The 21,141-nt window shown below is 35.8% G+C and overlaps 1 protein-coding gene and 1 long non-coding RNA gene across 2 annotated transcripts in view; one reads left to right on the forward strand and one right to left on the reverse strand.

Moving 5' to 3' along the window:
- The window catches only part of AADACL2 (arylacetamide deacetylase like 2), a 26,381-nt gene continuing 5,240 nt past the window's right edge, over positions 1-21,141 (forward strand). Inside the window, exons 1-4 of the mRNA XM_012437009.2 lie at positions 1-138; positions 8,918-9,140; positions 12,510-12,579; positions 13,925-14,096. Of these exons, the coding sequence (XP_012292432.2) occupies positions 1-138; positions 8,918-9,140; positions 12,510-12,579; positions 13,925-14,096 (603 nt within the window). The remainder of the gene's footprint in view (positions 139-8,917; positions 9,141-12,509; positions 12,580-13,924; positions 14,097-21,141) is intronic.
- The window catches only part of LOC135275890 (uncharacterized), a 26,231-nt gene continuing 25,102 nt past the window's right edge, over positions 20,013-21,141 (reverse strand). Inside the window, exon 3 of the long non-coding RNA XR_010343474.1 lies at positions 20,013-20,348. This is a non-coding gene — a long non-coding RNA (uncharacterized LOC135275890). The remainder of the gene's footprint in view (positions 20,349-21,141) is intronic.

Consider the following 21,141-nt stretch of genomic DNA (forward strand, 5'->3'; position numbering starts at 1 on the left):
ATGGGGCTCAAAGCTCTCTGTTTGGGCCTGCTTTGTGTTCTTTTTGCCTCTAATTTTTACACACCCATGCCAGACAACATTGAAGAAAGCTGGAAAATAATGGCCTTGGATGTCATTGCTAAAACTTGTACATTTATGGTAAGATTAACATTTTTTTTCTATTGGATATTGGGATGACTTATTGACTACAAATGAGTGCTTATGAACTCTTTAATTAATAGTATCACCCTTTTGAAAGAACCATTGCTTGTTTATTTGTTAGAGTAAATTAATTAAATAAAATTAAGTAAATAAAGCTTCCTACATCTGTGTGAAACAGTGAGACAGAATTCTCACTTCTAAGAGTTTATGTCTAAATGTGACATGTATAAATTAAATTTATTGTAACATATAAAATAAATGGTATTGACAAAGGAAAAGGCTTTGAGGTTTGAGAACTTGATTAAATTTGAACTTTCAGGGACAAACTAGTCCCATAATTACCTTTTAGTTGTTCAGATACACATTATTGATATTTGTAACTGTTTGATATCAATTTAAGACTCTTACTATTTAATGGGTTTCATTGTCCATATTCAATTCATAATTACTGGTTTTCAGGGATTTTCTGACTTGGCATATACAGAATTAATGATAAATTCAAGCAAAAAAGTAGCTCCTTTAAAAGGGAAAGATAGGGTTAAAAACTAATATTTTTGAGTTATTAAATTGTATAGGCTTTGTATAGTATATACTTCCATTGATTCCCCACTATCCTGCAAGTATTTTAATCAGGTTTTAGAGGGTAGGGGAAGAGATTGAGAAGAACACATGCAGGTAAAAAGTAACAACTCCATAATTTGAACTCTAAACTGTCTCATTTAGAAACCCATACTTTTTCTGCCAAGCCAGATAGCTTCCAGAAAGGGTAACAATAAGAGGCTAAAAGGAGAAGGCAACAGAAAAAAGAGAGCAATCCATGGTCTAAGAAGAAGAGGCTGTCTTGTGATGCTTTGTACAGCAAACAATACATATGCTTTGTGAAACCACAGTTGACTCTTTCTGATGTCTGCAAATATTTTCCCCTCTAATCACTTCTAGAGGCTTACCTTCTCCATAACTTTTCTCTAATGCTCTTACTCCTTGAGTAACCATAAATGGGTAAGTAAGGGTCAGTTCCACAAACTACTATGTTACCTTCCTTGATTATCTAATTTGTATCTCAGAACATTAACTTGTCTAAACCCTTCTACAGCCCACTGAAAGATTTATTATTATTATTACTATCATATAGACAAGAAAATTGAGCTACAGAGAGCAATTTTCTCAATGTCATACAGCTAGTAAGTAGTAGCACAAGATGCTGGTTTAAACGGATGCAAACTTGGCTTTGACATTTACTGGCTACAACTTTATGAGTTTTGGCATACTTCCTCATCATTAAAGCATTGGGGTTAGCACAGTGGCTCACTGTTGTACTTTGGGAGGCCATGGCGGGTGGATCACCCGTCAGGAGTTCAAGACCAGCCTGACAAACATGGGGAAACCCTGTCTCTACTAAAAGTACAAAAATTCGCTGGATGTGGTAATGCATGCCTGTAACACCAGCTACTAGGGAGGCTGAGACAGGAGAATCGCTTGAACCCAGGAGGCAGAGGTTGCAGTGAGCCTAGATTGTGCCACTGCACTCCAGCCTGGGCAACAGAGCAAGACTCCATCTCAAAATAAATTAAAAAATTAAATTAAAGTAAAGTAAAAAAAAAGTATAGGAGTTAGATGTTCTCAATTGCCCTGTAAATATCTTAATATCCTTGGAATAATTGCAATAATAAAAATTGTTTAATGTGTTATCAACCACATAATTTAAAAAATTTTTTCTTGTGAGTAAACTGTCCAGTGACATAACACAAGGATCCTAGAGAAGCTGTCAGAAATACCAAAGACAGTTTTTCTCAATGACATCAAATATGGAATTTAAGGATAAGGAAAATATACTAATCTTTTTGGAGTTGAAACCCCCAAAATTTGGATTATTACTGCTGTAGTTATATGATTATATTTAAAACTTTGTATTAAATAAAGTGAACAATGAAAAAAGAAAATGTGACAGCATGCCTAAAAATCATTTTATTTTTCTGAGAAAAGTTGTAAGTCACAAATGATTACAGTAGGCATAAAAAAAACTGCTAGCAAATTAATGGATTTTTGAATACGATAGCACTCAATCTAAAATACTAAATACTTGATATTTTCTTTTTTTATATACACAACAATTTTTCTTTTTGTTTCCTTTTCTCTTTTTTCTTTTACTTCAAGTTCTGAGATACGTATGCAGAACGTGCAGGTTTTTTACATAGATATATGTGTGCCATGATGGTTTGCTGCACCTATCAACTCTTCATCTAGGTTTTAAACCCTGCATGCATTAGGTATTTGTCCTATTGCTCTCCTTCCCCTTTCCCCCCACCTCCCAACAGGCCCCAGTGTGTGATGTTCCCCTTCCTGTGTCTATGTATTCTCATTGTTCAACTCCAACTTATCAGTGAGAACATGTTGTGTTTGGTTTACTGTCCCGGTGTGAGTTTGCTAAGAATAATGGCTTCCAGCTTCAGCCATGTCTCTGCAGCCATGTCTCTGCAAAGGACATGAACTAATCCTTTTTGTGGCTGCATAGTATTCCATGGTATATATGTGCCACATTTTCTTTATCCAGTCTATCATCGATGGGCATTTGGGTTGGTTCCAAGTCTTTGTTGTTGTAAATCATGCTGCAATAAACATATGTGTACATGTGTCTTTATAGTAGAAATATTTATAATCCTTTGGGTATATATCCAGCAATGGGATTGCTGGGTCAAATGTTATTTCTGGTTAAAGATCCTTGAGGAATTGCCACACTGTGTTCCACAGTGGTTGAACTAATTTACTCCCACTAACAGTGTAAAAGTGTTCCTATTTCTCCACATCTGTGCCAACATCTGTTGTTTCCTGACTTTAATGATCACTATTCTAACTGGCGTGAGATGGTATCTCATGGTGGTTTTGATTTGCATTTCTCTAATGACCAGTGATGATGAGCTTTTTCTCATATGTTTGCTGGCTGCATAAATGTCTTCTTTTGAGAACTGTCTGTTCATATCCTTTGCTCACTTTTTGATGGGGTTGTTTTATTCTTGTAAATTTGTTTACGTTCCTTGTAGATTCTGGCTATTAGACCTTGTCAGATGAGTAGATTGCAAAAATTTCTTCCATTCTGTAGGTTGCCTGTACACTCTGATGATAGTTTATTTTGCTGTGCAGAAGCTCTTTTGTTTAATTAGATCCCATTTGTCAATTTTGGCTTTTATTGCAATTGCTCTTGGTGAATTAGTCACAAAGTCTTTGCCCATGCTTATGTCCTAAAGGGTATTGCCTAAGTTTTCTTCTAGGATTTTTATGGTTTTAGGTCTTACACTTAAATTTTTAATCAATTTGGAGTTAATTTTTATATAAGGTGTAAGGAAGGAGTCCAGTTTCAGTTTTCTGCATATGGCCAGCCAGTTTTCCCAGCATTGCTTGTTTTTGTCATGTTTGTCGAAGATCAGATGGTTGTAGATGTGTGGTGTTATTTCTGAGGGCTCTGTTTTGTTCCATTAGTTCATACATCTGTTTTGGTACCAGTATCATGCTGTTTTGGTTACTGTAGCCTTGTAGTATAGTTTGAAGTCAGGTAGCATGATGCCTCCAGCTTTGTTCTTTTTGCTTAGGATTGTCTTGGCTATACAGGCTCTTTTTTGGTTCCATATGAGACTTAAAGTAGTTTTTTTCTAATTCTGCAAAGAAAGTCTATGGTAGCTTAATGGGAATAGCATTGAATCTATAAATTACTTTCAGCAGTATGGCCATCTCCATGACATTGATTCTTCCTATCCATGAGCATGGAGTTTTTTTCCATTTGTTTATGTCCTCTCTTATTTCCTCAAGCAGTGGTTTGTAGTTCTCCTTGAAGAGGTCCTTCATGTCCCTTGTAAGTTGTATTCCTATGTATTTTATTCTCTTTGTAGTAATTGTGAATGGAAGTTCATTTATGATTTGGCTCTCTGCTTGTCTATTGTTGGTGTATAGGAATGCTTGTGATTTTTGCATGTTGATTTGTATTCTGAGACTTTGCTGAAGTTGCTTATCAGCTTAAGGAGTTTTGGGGCTGAGACAATGGGGTTTTCCAAATATGCAATCATGTTATCTGCAAACAGAGACAATTTGACTTCCTCTTTTCCGAATTGAATACCCCTTATTTCTTTTTCTTGCCCAATTGCTCTGGCTAGAACTTCCAATACTATGTTGAATAGGAGTGGTGAGAGAGGGCATCCTTGTCTTGTGCCAGTTTTCAAATGGAATGCTTCCAGCATTTGCCCATTCAGTATGATATTGGCTATAGGTTTGTCATAAATAGCTCTTATTATTTTGAGATATGTTTCATCAATACCTAGTTTATTAAGAGTTTTTAGCATGAAGTGATGTTGAATTTTATTGAAGGTCTTTTCTATATCTATTGAGATAATCATATGGTTTTTGTCATTGGTTCTGTTTATGTGATGAATTATGTATATTGATTTGCATGTGTTGAACCAGCCTTGCATCCCAAGGATGAAGCAGACTTGATCATGGTGGATAAGCTTTTTGATGTGCTGCTGGATTTGGTTTGCCCATATTTTATTGTGAATTTTTGCATTGATATTCATCAGGGACATTGGCCTGAAATTTTTTTGTTGTTGCTGTGTCTCTGCCAGGTTTTGATATCAGGAAGATGCGGGCCTCATAAAATGAGTTAGTGAGGCATCTCTCTTTTGCTATTGCTTGGAATAATTTCAGAAGATATGGTACCAGGTCTTCTTTGTACTCTGGTGGAATTTGGCTGTGAATCCATCTGATCCTGGGCTTTCTTTGGTTGGTAGAGTATTAATTACTGCCTCAATTTCAGAACTTGTAATTGGTCTGTTCAGGGATTCGACTGCTTCCTGGTTTAGTCTTGGCAGGGGGTGGTGTATGTGTCCAGGAATATATCCATTTTGTCTAGATTTTCTAGTTTATTTGCACATAAGTGTATGTAGTATTCTCTGATGGTAGTTTGTATTTCTGTGGGATCAGTGGTGATATACCTGTTATCATTTTTTATTGAGTCTATTTTGATTCTTCTCTCTTTTCTTCTTTATTAGTCTAGATAGTGGTCTATCTAGTTTCTTAATCTTTTCAAAAAACCAGATCCTGAATTTATTGATTTTTTGAAGGTTTTTTTCATGTCTCTACCTCCTTCAGTTCTGCTCTGACCTTAATTGTTTCTTGTCTTTTGCTAGCTTTTGAATTTGTTTGCTCTTGCTTCTCTAGTGCTTTTAATTGTGATGTTTGGGTGTCAATTTCAAATCTTTCTAGCTTTCTGATGTGGGCATTTAGTGATATAAATTTCCCTTTAAACACTGCTTTAGCTTTGTCCCAGAGATCCTGGTACATTGTCTCTTCGTTTTCATAGGCTTCAAAGAACTTGGTTATTTCTGCCTTAATTTTGTTATTTTCCCAGTAGTTGTTTCAGGAGCAAGTTGTTCAATTTCCATGTGGTTGGGCAGTTTTAGCGAGTTTCTTAATCCTGAGTTCTAATTTGATTGCACTGTGGTCTGAGGGACTGTTTGTTATGATTTTCATTATTTTGCATTTGCTGAGGAGTGTTTTACTTCCAATTATATGGTCAATTTTAGAATAAGTGCAATATTGTACTGAAAAGAATGTATCTTTTCTTGATTTTGGGTGGAAAGCTCTGTAGAAGTCTATTAGATCTGATTGGTTCAGAGCTGAGTTCAAGTTCTGAATATCTTTGTAATTTTCCATCGCATTGATCTGTCTAATATTGATAGTGTGTTGTTAAAGTCTCTCACTAGTATTGTGTGGGAGTCTAAGTCTCTGTAGATCTGTAAGAACTTGTATGAATCTGGGTGCTCCTGTATTTGGTGCATATATATTTAGGATAGTTAGCTCTTCTTGTTGCCTTGATCCCTTTACCATTATGTAGTGCCCTTCTTTGTCTTTTTTGATCTTTGTTAATTTAAAGTTTGTTTTATCAGAGACTAGGATTGCAACCCCTGCCTTTTTTTTTTTTTTTTTTTTTTTTTGCTTTCCATTTTCTAGGTAAATCTTCCTCCATCCCTTTATTTGGAGCCTATGTGTCTCTGTACATGAAATGGGTCTCCTGAATACAGCACACTGATCGGTCTTGGTTATTTATCCAATTTGCCAGTCTGTGTCTTTTAATTGGGGCATTTAACTCATTTACATTTAAGGTTAATATTGTTGTGTATGAATATGATCCTGTCATCATGATGCTAGCTGGTCATTTTGTACATTAGTCCAGGCAGTTTCTTCATGGTGTCATTGGTCTTCATATTTTTATGTGTTTTTGCAGTGGCTGGTACTGGTTTTTCCTTTCCATATTTAGTGCTTCCTTCAGGATCTCTTGTAAGGCAGGCTTGGTGGTGACCAAATCCCTCACCATTTGCATGTCTGGAAAGGATTTTATTTCTTCTTTGCTTATAAAGCTTAGTTTGGCTGGATATGAAATTCTGGGTTGAAAATTCTTTTATCTAGCAATGTTGAATATTGCCCCACACTCTCTTCTGGCTTGTAGAGTTTCTGCAGAGAGATCCACTGTTGGTCTGATGGGCCTCCCTTTGTAGATAACCTGACCTTTCTCTTTGGCTGCCCTTAACATTTTTTCCTTCATTTCAACTTTGGAGAATCTGATGATTATGTGGCATGGGGTTGCTCTTCTCTAGGAATATCTTTGTAGTGTTCTCTGTATTTCCTGAATTTGAATGTTGGCCTGCCTTGTTAGGTTGGGGACGTTCTCCTTGATAGTATCCAGAGGTGTGTTTTCCAACTTGATTCCTTTCTCCCCATCACTTTCAGGTACACTGATCAAACACAGATTTGGTCTTTTCACATAGTCCCATATTTCTTGGAGGCTTTGTTCATTCCTTTTCATTCTTTTTTTCTCTAATGTTGTCTTCATGCCTTATTTCAGTAGGTTGATCTTCAATCTCTGATATCCTTTCTTTCACTCAATTGATTTGGTATTGATACTTGTGTATGCCTCATGAAGTTCTCATGCTGTGTTTTTCAGCTCCATCAGGTCATTTATTTTCTTCTCTAAACTGGTTATTTTAGTTAGCAGTTCCTGTAACCTTTTATCAAGGTTCTTAGCTTCCTTGCATTGGGTTAGAACATGCTCCTTTAACTCAGAGGAGCTTGTTATTAGCCACCATCTGAATCCTACTTCTGTCATTTTGTCAATCTCATTCTCCATCCAGTTTTGTGCCCTTACTGGAGAGGAGTTGCAGTCATTTGAAGGAAAAGAGTCATTCTGGTTTTTGGGATTTTCAGTGTTTTTGTGCTGGTTTTTCCTCATCTTCATGGATTCATCTACCTTTGATCTTTGAGGCTGATGACCTTTGGATGGGTTTTTGTGTGGGGGTCCATTTTGTTGATGTTGATGTTTTTGCTTTCTGTTTGTTAGTTTTTCTTCTAAGAGTCAGGCCCCTCCTCTGTAGGTCTATTGCAGTTTGCTGGAGGTCCTCTCCAGACCCTGTTTGCCTCGGTATCACCAGTGGAGGCTGCAGAACAGCAAACATTGCTGCCTGTTCCTTCCTCTGGAAGCTTCATCCCAGTGGGGCACTGGCCTGATGCCAGCCAGAGCTCTTCTGTATGAGGTGTCTGTCGACCCCTGCTAGGAGGTGTCTCCTTTCAGGAGGTACAGGGGTCAGGGACCCACTTGAAAGGCAGTCTGTCCCTTAGCAGAGCTTGTTTGCTGTGCTGGGAGAATCCTAAGGATCAGCTGCTCTCTTCAGAGACTGCAAGCAGGAAAGTTTCAGTCCATGGAAGCTGCGCCCACATCTTCCCCTTCCCCCAGGTGCTCTGTCTCAGGGAGATGGTAGTTTTATCTGTAAGCCTCTGACTGGGCCTGCTGCCTTTCTTTCAGAGATGCCCTGCCAAGTGAGGAGGAATCTAGAGAGGCAGTCTGACCACAGTCACTTTGCTGCACTGTGCTGAATTCCGCCCAGTACAAACCTCCTGTTCTCCCTAGCACTGTAAAGGGAAAACTGCCTACTCAAGCCACCCCTCCCCTCACGAAGCTAGACTGTCACAGGTGGACTTCAGTCTACTGTGCTGGCTGTGAGGATTTCAACCCAGTAGATCTTAGCTTGCCAGGGTCTGCGGGAGTGGGACACTCTGATGGAGACCATTTGGCTCCCTGACTTCAGCCCCCTTTCCAGGGCAGTGAAGGGTTCTGTCTCACTGGGGTTCCAGGTGCCACTGGGGTATGAAAAAAAACTCCTGCAGCTAGCTCAGTGTCTGCCCAAACAGCCGTCCAGTTTTGTGCCTGAAACCCAGGGCCCTGGTGATGTAGGCACACGAGGGAATCTTCCTAATCTGCAGATTGCAACAACCATAGGAAAAGCATAGTATCTGGGCTGGGTAGCACAGTACCTCAAGGCTTCCCTTGGCTGGAGGAGGGAGGTCCCTGGGCTCCTTGTGCTTCTGGGTGAAGCAATACCCCATCCTGCTTCTGCTCACCCTGTGTGGGCTACACCCACCTCCTAACCAGTCCCAGTGAGATGAACTGGGTACCTCAGTTGAAAGTGCAGAAATCACCCACCTTCTGTGTTGCTCTCTCTGGGAGCTGCAGACCAGAGCTATTCTGTTTGGCCATCTTGCCAGATATTTGAGATTTTCAAAGGCAAGAAGGTTATGCAATAAAATCTTTACAGTATTATTTTGAAATAATATTTATAAACAGTCTATTTCTTTTTGTTTACTTTGCTTATTTTTTCTGCCTTTTTAAACTTTCTTTTTATATACACTTGGTGTTATTTAAATATCCAAATATTTAACTTTGTTTGTTTTGTTCTTACAGGCTATGTGTTTTGAAAATATGGGTATTATGAGATATGAAGAGTTTATATCCATGATATTCAGGCTGGATTACACCCAACCACTTTCAGATGAATACATCACAGTGACTGATACAACATTTGCTGACATTCCAGTACGATTGTACTTGCCAAAAAGAAAGTCAGAAACCCGAAGACGAGCTGTAATATATTTTCATGGTGGTGGTTTTTGTTTTGGAAGTTGCAGTAAGTTCATTGTATAAGGAAGAAGTATAGCTAGCTCTATATTTTTGATATGAGAACTATTTTATATAAATATACACACATGCTGATATATACATCTACATATGTATACTTGTCTGGGTCTGGATAAGTATAGATATAAATGTTAGCTATCTAATAAAGAGACAGACATAGACATATGTTTGGCAAATAGTATTATGGGGATTTTAAATTCAGCTTTTTTTGTTTTGTTTTTTATTATCCTTAGCTTTCATATTGAATGAACATATATCAAGTGAAAATATGATATGAAGTTAATTACTAAAATTTTTTTTCCTTGGGATCTGAATTCAGGAGCAGAAATATTGAGGAGATGTAGAAGTTTTAATTAACAAGTCAGAAGCATTTGCTATTGGTTGCTACAAGATCAAGTTTGCAGTTACTGAGAACATAATACAAATAGTGATAAGGCTTAGAGCACAGTTGCTCGTATTAACTCTAAAAGAAAAACACAAAATAGTACTACACAATAATGAACTCTTCCCATAAAGTCTAGGTTCCCTACTTGTCTTTTTAGGCATTTTTGATACAGTGATTATTCAATAAATGTTTTTGTGAAGAAAAAAATAAAATACACACAGAGTGAATGAGAGGGACATCTGATGATCTCTAATGAGATTATTAACCAAAATGTTCTGATCATTTTCTTTCATGTATTTTTTACCTCCTTAATGTTTTCAATAAGTTAGATTTCATCTATAATTTAATTTATACCATGCATCAAAATGGTCAGAATAACCTGCTTTCGTGATAGCATAAATACCAAGTTGGCCTCATTTCTCTCCAATGAAATGCATTCATTCCACTGAAGTTTTTGTAAGGTTTATGAAATATCAAGTGTTCATATATATATTACCTAGGACTTGAGTAAACACAAAATAAATGCCCACAGATGGAAAAATATCACTGATTGAAAAATACTAAGAAGTATTTCTGTTTATTGGGTTTATATCTTTTATTACTGACATAGGCAATGATTGTGATCAGTAATTCCTAAAAATGTGAGAATTATTATTCAGGATATGACATTCCAACATTCTGCTTAGCTAAATTCTGGATGTCTTTTTTCAATGTTTTGATTTTGTATTTACACATTATTTGTTTTCAGATCTCCCAAACATATGTAAATGAACTGGAAAAGACTTAAATATTTTCTGGTTTTTGACCAAGAAAAAATAGACATTATAACTACTTTCTAGTATTTGCAAATTTTAATTTTCTTTCTTTATCCTCCTAGGCTTCCTCTTTTTTTTTTATCTGACACAAACCAAAGTTGCTTTGAGAATCAAGAAATATAGGAAAAATGTTACTCTTGTAGACTTTTTACATACTTCTGTGAATTTTGTTTTTCAACATTTATCCTTATATTTTTTTGTTTCTATCTGCATTTCTATCTGCATTCTATCTGCATTCTACAGACACTGTAACAATAAAAAAGTATAAAATAGAGAAAAACATGACTAGATAGATAATATCAGAAAACATTCTATGAATAGAGGCAGTTTGAGATAAAAATGGGAAACAAACAAATAAAAAAACAATATGGCTTTAATTCTAAGACAAATTAAAAAGTATTGGGAGATGAAAATGAAGACATATATTTGAAATATATCGTTGAATGGCTTTAAAGTTTATGAAATCAAACTGGAAATAAGACCGCAAGGTCTCTGGATGAGATGGACTCCCTGTGGCTGATAAAGAAACCCAAATTAAGATACTGGGAACTCAGTGTCCATAATGTGTGAGAAAAGAGTGGTCACACACCCTTTTGTTCCCAGTGAGGACAGCTCCAAATATCCTGTTTGCCCACCTGAGCTAGGATGTTTCCAAGCTGAGACACCTTGGCTAGAAAACTCCTCCCACCAGCTGCTTGAAAGGGCTATCAAACAGACTTCTGGTTTGGGGCTTGGAAACTACCCAGTCAGGACTCAGCTGTTTTCAACTATTTGAGTAAGTTTGAATCCTTCATTTGCAAATATAGACCTGATTCTGATTGAGGGATATCAGCTGATTCTCCATATTTAAGCCACAGACCCTTTCTTTGGTTTCTGGAGCACACTTTTCATTTCACACGGAAGGCTCTGTCTCACTATCTGCAGATTTTTTTTTTTTTAAATAGAAAATAAAACTATCCCATTTTCTTTGGAAGATCTCATGTCTTTGGTTAACAAGGTGAAGTTCATAGAGTTCTTAGATCTTGTACATTTTGGTCTTCATCTATGCATGGCCTTTTCTTGAAAATAAACTTAATCTTTAATAAAACATTATATATTTTTTAATTTAAAAGACTAGGTGACCTACTTTCCTGTTTTCCAGATTATGTATACACCCAGTGTTTAAATAGTTTTTACTTTGCAGTTTTGTTAATGTTTGAGAGAAGCTTCTAAAAAGTCTGGAATTTGATTACAACTCTAGAATTCTCTGGATTTCTAGGATCTCGTGGTAAATAAAGTAGCAGCAGATGTCACAGAATTTGCCAAGTTGCTTGGCCAGGATATGTAGGGGACCTGGGGAAAGATGTGTGTATATGTGTGTTTTATGTGTACTGTGGAAAGTCAATGGCTTGTATGTCAAGCATGTCAAAACTCATATGTATATCTAGTCTTCACACTGACCTGACAGAGGCTCTCTCATATCTGGTTCCTATTCCTTAGACTCTTTCTTAATGCCAAGGTTATTGGACTATTTTATTATATGGCATCTTCTAAGAAGACAAAGCTTTTGAAGAATCATGTTTAGAGAGTCAATATATACTATTACTTTCTTTTTCCTCCAACTTCTGAGCCAATTAAAAAGTTACATGTAGAGTTCACATAAATCCAAGTCAAAACATTACCATTATTTTGGATGAAGACTTTGGTGAATGTATGCTTAGGTATTGTTGGTATGTTATCCTTCAGTTAGAGAGATTAACCCAGCCATATTGGCTGGCCCTGCTGACCAGTCATATACCTCCTCCCTATGAAACTTGCTGCCTAGAGAAGCGAAGTGGAGTAAAATACATCAGGATACAGAGGGTTCTCGAAGGGTCATTGTGTACAGACAGCAGATGTCAAGAGGAAATTACAATAGACTGAACCTATTCTAGTTTATCCTCCTCAAAATAATCAATTGGTAAAGTCATCTTTTCCCCCTGGAGAGAATGGCTGAAAAGACTAGGAAGGGAAGAGTGTGCCATCTGGATTCAGGTCCATCTGCTTGGAAATGGGGGGTAGAAATAAAAGCTCCTATGTGATATTCACAAACCACAGTTATTTCCACATTCATAGCTGTAACGCTTTCTATTGCCTTTTAATTACAGGAAATACATTTATATTTATTTCTTCATTTCAGAACAGAAGGCTTTTGACTTCCTGAATAGATGGACGGCAAACACACTTGATGCTGTCGTTGTAGGCGTGGAGTAAGAGAATGATTTTCTTTGGCTACTATGATTTTTGCCTTTACCATGTAGAGGTTTGATTTCCACATCAAGTGAGCTATGCTTCAAATATATATTTTTAATTAATATATTTTACTTGTCACCACTGCAGCATAGACTGCTCCTCAAAGAGGTTCAGTGTCCCATTATTTTTCTGTGATTGTGAGAATATATGAAGTATACCCCAGGGTAAGCAGTTTTGGAAAAACTTGCTCTAGACACATAAGACTCATGTCCTGTAAGGCCCTAACAGCGTCCCAAGTAACATAGCTGGACAGAAGGAAGCAAATTAACTATTACACATTTGGGATACTGGATTGTATTTGAGCAGGCAAGAAAAGTCTAATTTCATAGTATTTGAAGTAATCTAAATACTATTTTACATCTGGTTCGATATAATAAAAAAAGTTTGTGCCTGGCTTATACGTTCTATCAAATCCTTACAATTTGTGTTGTTCTTTGCCCAAAAAGTATAAATCCATTGCATTCTAAGTAAAGATACAAGCATCTTTTTGGTACACATCTATGTCTAAGCTACACATTACTTAGAATTTTCTAGATAGCTTATAATAAAATTCTAAGAACTTTATCACCAACATTTCATATTGGCTATAGAAATATACACGTTTTAGCATTCTGAAGATAAAATAGGAAAAGCTCTATGAATAGGCTGCTAAAGGTATTTTCTTGTTTTACTGGTCCACCTATATTGGGGAAAATATCTATTTGTGCCCATTAAAAGAATGGGGTGATAATTTGCCTTACAAATGAATTTACCAGAAATAAGCAAGCTCTCTGGCATATTTAAATTCTATTTATAATTCCAAATTGTTATCTAGTAATAACTAGTGGGTATTATCCTTGATGAAGTATATGCAGTGTCAGCTTGTAGAATTTTTACCTAAAATGACTGTGATAAAATAGGACACTGCCAACAATATGCTCTCAGATCTGTAGTCTATTGTGCTTTTTAAACAAGTGTTTTAAAAAAATGTTTGGATTACCAATCACATTGAGAATATGATGTAAGCTATAGATCATCTCCATTCCAAAATACACTTGGACTAAAAATTTTGCTTACAATTCCTAGGAAGTTCATAACACTTCCCTGACTCCTCACAAATAATGCCATCCATGGACTTTTAGGTGCAAGATTGATAACCTTTACATTTTATTAAAATAATTTTCATTTTAATCAAGAATTAGTAGAAAACGTAGGCTTGATTTTTAGAAGACTGAAAAATAAAGGCTGGCATTAAATTGCATCTGTTTGGTATTTGAGAATTAGTTGGACAACCATAAATGCTTTATTATTCTTTCTTTAAAGCTATAGGCTAGCTCCTCAACACCACTTTCCTGCTCAGTTTGAAGATGGCCTCGCTGCAGTCAAATTTTTTCTCCTGGAAAAAGTTCTTACAAAATATGGAGTGGATCCCACTCGAATCTGCATTTCGGGAGACAGTTCTGGGGGCAATTTAGCAACAGCGGTCACTCAGCAGGTACATTATATTTGTTTTTATGATAGGAAGTAGAAGTTGAGGCTTACTTTTTTTCTACAGATAATTGAGTTCTTCCAGCACCATTTGTTGAAAAGACTATTCTTTCCCATTGAATTACAGTGGCACTTGGGTAAACATTTTTTTAACCTTAATGTGACTATTTCTGGATTATTTTCTTCCATTGATCTATATGCCTATCCTACTGCCAATACCACACTGACTTCAATTTTGTTCTTCTTTGAAAAAAGAATTTTTAGTATTCCATATCTTTTCCATTAAAATATTAGATTATCTTATCAATTTTAAAAAGAAAGTCTGAATTTTTATAGGATTGCATTGAATCTATAACTTTGGGGCAAATTGACATCTCAACAATATTGAGATTTCCAATTAATATACATGGCATGTCTGATACTTTATTAGATCCTCTTCAGTTTCTCACCAATATTTTACTATTTTCAGTGTAGAAATCATGGAAATCTGTTCTCAAATTTTACTCTAAAATATTTTTTTTAAATGTTATTAAAATAACATTTTCCAAATGTTTACTTAACACATATTGGAATTGGAGTTTGGGATTTATTTCTATGCTATGTAGAAATACAATGGATTTTGATATTGGCCTTTTGTCATCATAAGCATCAATAAATTCACACAGAACTCTAGCGTTTTGTGTTTTTGTTCAATTTCCTAGGATTTTCTGCACCATTATATTTTCATTGACTAGAGACAGTTTCAGTTGTTGCTTCTCAGTATTTATTTCTTTTTATTTTTTTTATTAGTGCACTGTCTGGAACCTCTAGTAAAATATTTAATATAACTGTCTTGCTTTGGATTTTAGGAGGAAATTTTTCAATATTTCATCAATAAATATGGTATTAACTAAAGATCTTCATAGTTAGCTTTTGTCAGATTGAGGAAGTTATTTCTATTTCTAGTAGAATAGTTGCATTAAAAGCATTTGACAAATTCAACACCCATTTATGCAAAAACTATGGTCATGTAATTTTTCTTATTCTTTTAATGTGGTAAATTATGCCGATTGACTTTTAAATGTTAAACATAAAATTATGCTTGTATTCTAGGCATGAAGTTTACTCGGTCATGATGAATTAAAATTTTTATACATTGCTACTTTCCATTTGCTATAGTTTATTAAATATTTTTTGAGATTAATCTTTATTTTTTAACACTTTTTGTCAGGCTTTTCTTTTTTTTTTTTCTTTTGAGATGGAGTTTTGCTCTGTCCACCAGGCTGGAGTGCAGCGGCATGATCTTGGCTCACTGCAACCTCTGCCTCCTTTGTCAGGTTTTGAGAGAAAAATTACAATAGCCTCATTAAATAATTTGGGAAGAATGCCAACTCTCTTATTTTCTGTTTTTTCTCTTTTGTAAGCTTTCATTGAGGTATAATTGAAAAGGAAAAATCATATATATTTAAGATGTACAACTTGATGTTTTGATAAATGTATGCATTTTGAAATGATTAACACAAGCTAAGTAACGTAGTCATCACCTCACATAGTTACCATTTTTTTTTCTGTGTAGTGAGCATATTTAAGATCTGTCTTAGCAAATTTGGAGTATGCAGTATTATTAACTATAGTCATCGCACTTAATATTAGATCCCCAGAACTTATTCATCCTGCATAACTGAAACTTTATACCCTTTCACCAATATCTCCCCATTTTCCCCATCTCCATCCCCTTGCATCTATATCCCCAGCTCCTTGTAACCACCACTGTACTATCCACTTCTAGGGGTTTAGTGTTCTTAGGTTCCACACATAAGCAAGATTGTGCAGTATTTGTCTGTCTTTACCTGGCTTATTTCATTTAGTGTAAGGACCTCCAGGTTCATCAATGTTGTCACCAATGACAGGATTTTCTTCTTTTTGATGGCTAAATAATATTCCATTGTGTGTGTGTGTGTGTGTGTGTTTGTGTGTAGTTACACACACCAAACTTTATCAGTTTATCTGGTTGACAACAGTTTGATTCCATACCTTGGCTATTGTGAATACTGCTGCAATGAATATGTGAGTACAGATATCTCTTCATGTTACTGATTTTAGATATATACCCAGAAGCGATTGCTGGATCATCTGGTAGTTCCCTTTTTAATTGCTTGAGGAAATTCTATACAGTTTTCCATAATGGATGTACTAATTTACATTTCCAACAACAATGCACAAGGGGTCCCTTTCTCTATATCTTTACCAACCTTTATTATTTCTCTTTTTTGACAATAGTCATTCTAACAGGTGTTAGCTGATATCTCATTAGGCTTTAATTTGCAATTTCTTGATCATTGGTGATGTTGAACACTTTTTCATATAACTGTTGACCATTTGTACATCTTCTCTTGAGAAATGTCTACTCAGTTCTATTTCCCATTTTTTAAATGGATTATTTGTTTTCTTGCCATTTAGTTGAGTTCTTCATATGTTTTGAATATTAACCTCTTATTAAATCCATGGTTTGAAATATTGTCTCCTATTTTGTAAATTGTCTCTTCACTGTTGATTATTTCTTTTTTAGAGCAGAAGCTTTTTAGTTTGAGGCAATTCCATGTATCCGTTTTTGCTTTTGTTGCCTGTACTTTCGGAGTCAGTCATACCTCTCAAAGTATTGTCTAGACCAATATCAAGAATTTTTTCTGTAAGTTTCCTTCCAGTAGCTTTACAGTTTCATAGTAAGTTTTGAACCTTTGGTTCATCATTTTGAGTTGATTTTTGTATATGGAATGAAATGAGTGTCCAATTTCATTCTTCTGCATGTGGATATACAGATTTCCCAACATCATTTACTGAAAAGGCTTTCTTTTCATTTTGTGTGTTCTTGGCACCTTTGTCAAAGATCAATTGACCATTGCTGTAGTTTGGTCTTTCTCAGTCAAAAGTCATGTTGAAATTTGATCCCCAATGTGGCAGTGTTGAAAGACTGAGCCTAGTGAGAGATATCTGGGGCATGAGGGTGGATCCTTCATGAATGGATTAATGCCCTGCAGAAGGAATGAATGAGTGAATTCTTGCTCCCCAGGGAATGAATTAGTTTGTGAGAGAGCAGATTGTTAAAAAGAATCTGGCTTCCTTGGTTTCTCTCTCTTGCTTCTTTCTTGTCATGTGATTTTTTTTTTTTTTTTTTTTTTTTTGAGATGGAGTCTCACTCTGTCATCCAGACTGGAGTGCAGTAGCACAATCTCGGTTCACTGCAAACTCCGCCTCCTGGGTTCAAGTGATTCTCCTGCCTCAGCCTCCCGAGAGTAGCTGGGACTACAGATATGAGCCCCTACACCTGGCTAATTTTTAATTTTTTAGTAGAAATGAGGCTTCACCATATTGGACAGGCTGGTCTCAAACTCCTGACCTTGTGATCAGCCTGCCTTGGCCTCCCCAAGTGCTGTGATTACAAGCATGAGCCATGGCGCCTGACCCTTGCCATGTGATTTCTTTACATATGCAGAGTCCCATTCTCCTCCAGCCATTAGTTATAGCAGCCAGAGGCCATTATCAGATGCAGATATCCAATCTTAAACCATTCAGCCATCAGAATTGTGAGACAAATAATTTTTTTAATTACCCAGTCTCAGGCATTCTGTTGTAGTAGCACTAACGGAACTAAGACAACCATTTATTTCTGAGCTCTTTTTTCTTTTCCATTGGTCTCTATGTTGTCTTTTATGCCAGTACCATACTGTTTTGATTATTGTAGATTTGCAGTTTATTTTGAAATCAGGCATTGTGATGCCTCCAGGTTTGTTCTTTTTACTCAAGATTATATTGCCTATTCAGTTTTTTATGGTTCTATACGACTTTTCTATTTCTGTAAAAAATACTATTGGAATTTCATAGGAATTGCATTGAATCTGTACATTGCTTGGGGTAGTATAGACATTTTAACAGTATTAATTCTTCAGATACAGAAACATGGCTAATTTTTTCATTTATTTGTGTCTTCTTCAATTTCTTTTATTAATATTTTATAGCTTCCTGAGTACAGATCTTCCTTCCTCCTTGGTTCAATTTATTCCTAGTGTTTTATTTATGCACTTATTTTTGATATTATTGAAATTGGATTTTTTTAAAATTTCTTTTTTAGATAGTTTGTTGTTAGTATATAGAAATGCAAGTGATTTTTGTATGTTGATTTTTTATCTTGCAACTTTACTGAATTCATTTACTTGTACTAACAGTTTTTTGGTAGAGTCTTAGGGTTTTCTATACATAATATCATGTAATCTGCAAACAGACATTTTTACTTCTTTCTCATTTTGGATGCTTTTTATTTCTTTTTTTTCTTTTCTTTTTTTCTTTTTTTTTTTTTTTTTTGCTTAATGACTAGGTCTTCTATGTCTTGTTCCTGATTTCAGAGGAAAACTTTCATAACAGTGAGTATGATGTTAGCTGTGAGCTTTATTATGTCGAGGTATTTTCCTCTATACATAATTTGTTGAGAGTTTGTATTATGAAAGATACTGCATTTTGTCAAGTGCTTTTTTGTATCTGTTGAGCTGTTCATGTAATTTTTATTCTTCATTCTCTTACTGTGGTGTATCACATTGGTTGATTTGTGTGTATTAAAGCATTCTTGTGTCCTTGGGATAAATCCCACTTGATCATGGTTTATTACCCTTTTAATGTGCTGTTGAATTTTGTTTGCCAGTATTTTGTTTATAATTTTTGCATGTATGTTTATAAAGGAAAATTAGCCAGGCTCTCTTTGCTTTTCATGACCTAGACATTTTTTTAACAGTGCTGGAGATTTTTTTTGTGAGATCAGGTTCTGCCACCTGTCCAACTAGGTTGTTAGGTTCACCTATGAGTCTCTGTTCGTAACTTTCTCCACCTATGCGTCTATGTTCCTAATGAATAATTTGCCAGCCTTTTCTTATCTTTCATGATCTTGACGCTTTTTAAGAGTGCTGATGTTTTTTTCCTGATATTTACTCCTTATGTCAAGTTGTCTACCTTTCTACTTCAAAAAAAAAAATGATGAGGCCGGGCGCGGTGGCTCAAGCCTGTAATCCCAGCACTTTGGGAGGCCGAGGCGGGTGGATCACGAGGTCAAGAGATCGAGACCATCCTGGTCAACATGGTGAAACCCCGTCTCTACTAATACAAAAAATTAGCTGGGCATGGTGGCGCGTGCCTGTAATCCCAGCTACTCAGGAGGCTGAGGCAGGAGAATTGCCTGAACCCAGGAGGCGGAGGTTGCGGTGAGCCGAGATCGCGCCATTGCACTCCAGCCTGGGTAACGAGCGAAACTCCGTCTCAAAAAAAAAAAAAAAAAAAAAAAAAAATGATGAAACTAGCCTTCTTTAGACTTCTTTTTGAAAAACACTGCTCTGCACTTTTAAAAATATGACTTGTTATAAAAACCTGAACCAAAAGGTTACACTAGGTTACCTCTTTATTTATTTTTTAAAATTTCTTTCCTCTTAAGTATTAGAAGATTCAGGATTAGAACACTAGAAGAAGTTTATATACATACATATTTTTATGTACATATACATTGAAATATATGTTATACATACATATGTAAGTATATATGCACGTACATACATATACATGTACATATACATATACATATGCCTATATGTATATATTAATCTGTGATATTACACAGAAAACCCTATTGTGAAACCAAAATGGCAGTGAGAGCAAAGCCTCACCTTTGGTTCTATATCTGGGCCTCCTTCAACCCAACCTGTTCCACTTTGGTTCCCTTTCATGTTTAGAGCTCTAAGTAAATTTTCTTAAGAGAAAAAACGTATTTTATTCCCAAGAACAAAGTTTGCAAACCATTAGACATGTTGATTCCTGAGGACTCTTCAAACCTGAACTTATTTGCTACTTACTTGAAATAATGCCATTTATCTGAAGGATCTTGCTGGAATAAAATAAGGAGTTAGATGGAGGGTAAAAATAGAAGAATGCCCTGCTTAGAGATTATTTTGCTAATTACTATGTAAAATTGTATAGCAGCCTGGTCTTAAATTTCACCTGAAACCGGTTTGGGGAATGTGGAGATTCCGAAAGCTGTCCAACAATTACCCAATAGTGATTAAGCAACATCTTGCCACACCATTAATTTCTTGTTGCACATCTGTAACATTTGTTTGGCTTTGCAAGTGAAGCAAGCATAACTGAAACAACAAATGAGCTTGGTGTATTGGCTCACCCCTGTAATCCCAGCACTTTGGGGGTCCCAGTGGGGAGGATTACTTGAGGCTGGGAGTTCAAGGCCAGTCTGGCCAAAAAATAAAAATAGTCAGGGGTGGTGGTACACATCTGTAGTCCCAGTGACTCAGTAGGCTGAGGCAGGAGGATTGCTTGAGCCCAGGAGTTCGCGGCTTGCAGTGAGCTAGGATCACACCACTGCACTCCAACATGGATGACAGAGCAAGACCCTACCTTTAAAACACAAAAGAGAAAAGAAAGAAAGAAAAAAGAAGTAACAATTGGATGTAGCCATACGGATTTATGAAAATGTGATACCCTACCTTATAACTTTTCAGTAGGACAATACCTAATATTATCACAGGCATCAAACAAAGATGCGACTCTCAGTAAAATCTGTAGGACAGCACAAAAGTGAATACAAATCTAACGTCATTCTATTTCTTAAATTAATTATATAAGAACATAGTATCTATTGAAACGTTCTGATTCACCTGTTCAAAGGGAACATAGTGCAGTATGCAGAACTCAGTGCACTTAATTAGCATTTAAAAAGGTGCTTTTCTTTACCTTTTCCTATTTATTTTATGATTATACTTTAAGTTATTTGTTCTTCATGGACTGCTAAGCTTTCTGCATGAACTACATTTTCATTGAAAAGCTTTATTCCCTGTACTGTTTATTCTGGGTCATAAGAATTAATTTTTACTATGAAATTATTATAGAGCTTACTTTTCCCAATGCCTCATGATCTGGTGATCAATAATATGTTATAGTTTATGGCTTTAAAAATTTGGTATCAATAATCACCACTGAGAGATATATATTTAAAAAATGACTCATCAGTTTCAATTCACATTATA

The sequence above is a fragment of the Aotus nancymaae genome, unplaced genomic scaffold (assembly GCF_030222135.1).
Source record: "Aotus nancymaae isolate 86718 unplaced genomic scaffold, 86718_ANA_hifiasm-v0.15.2.pri h1tg000019l, whole genome shotgun sequence".
NCBI lineage: Eukaryota > Metazoa > Chordata > Mammalia > Primates > Aotidae > Aotus > Aotus nancymaae.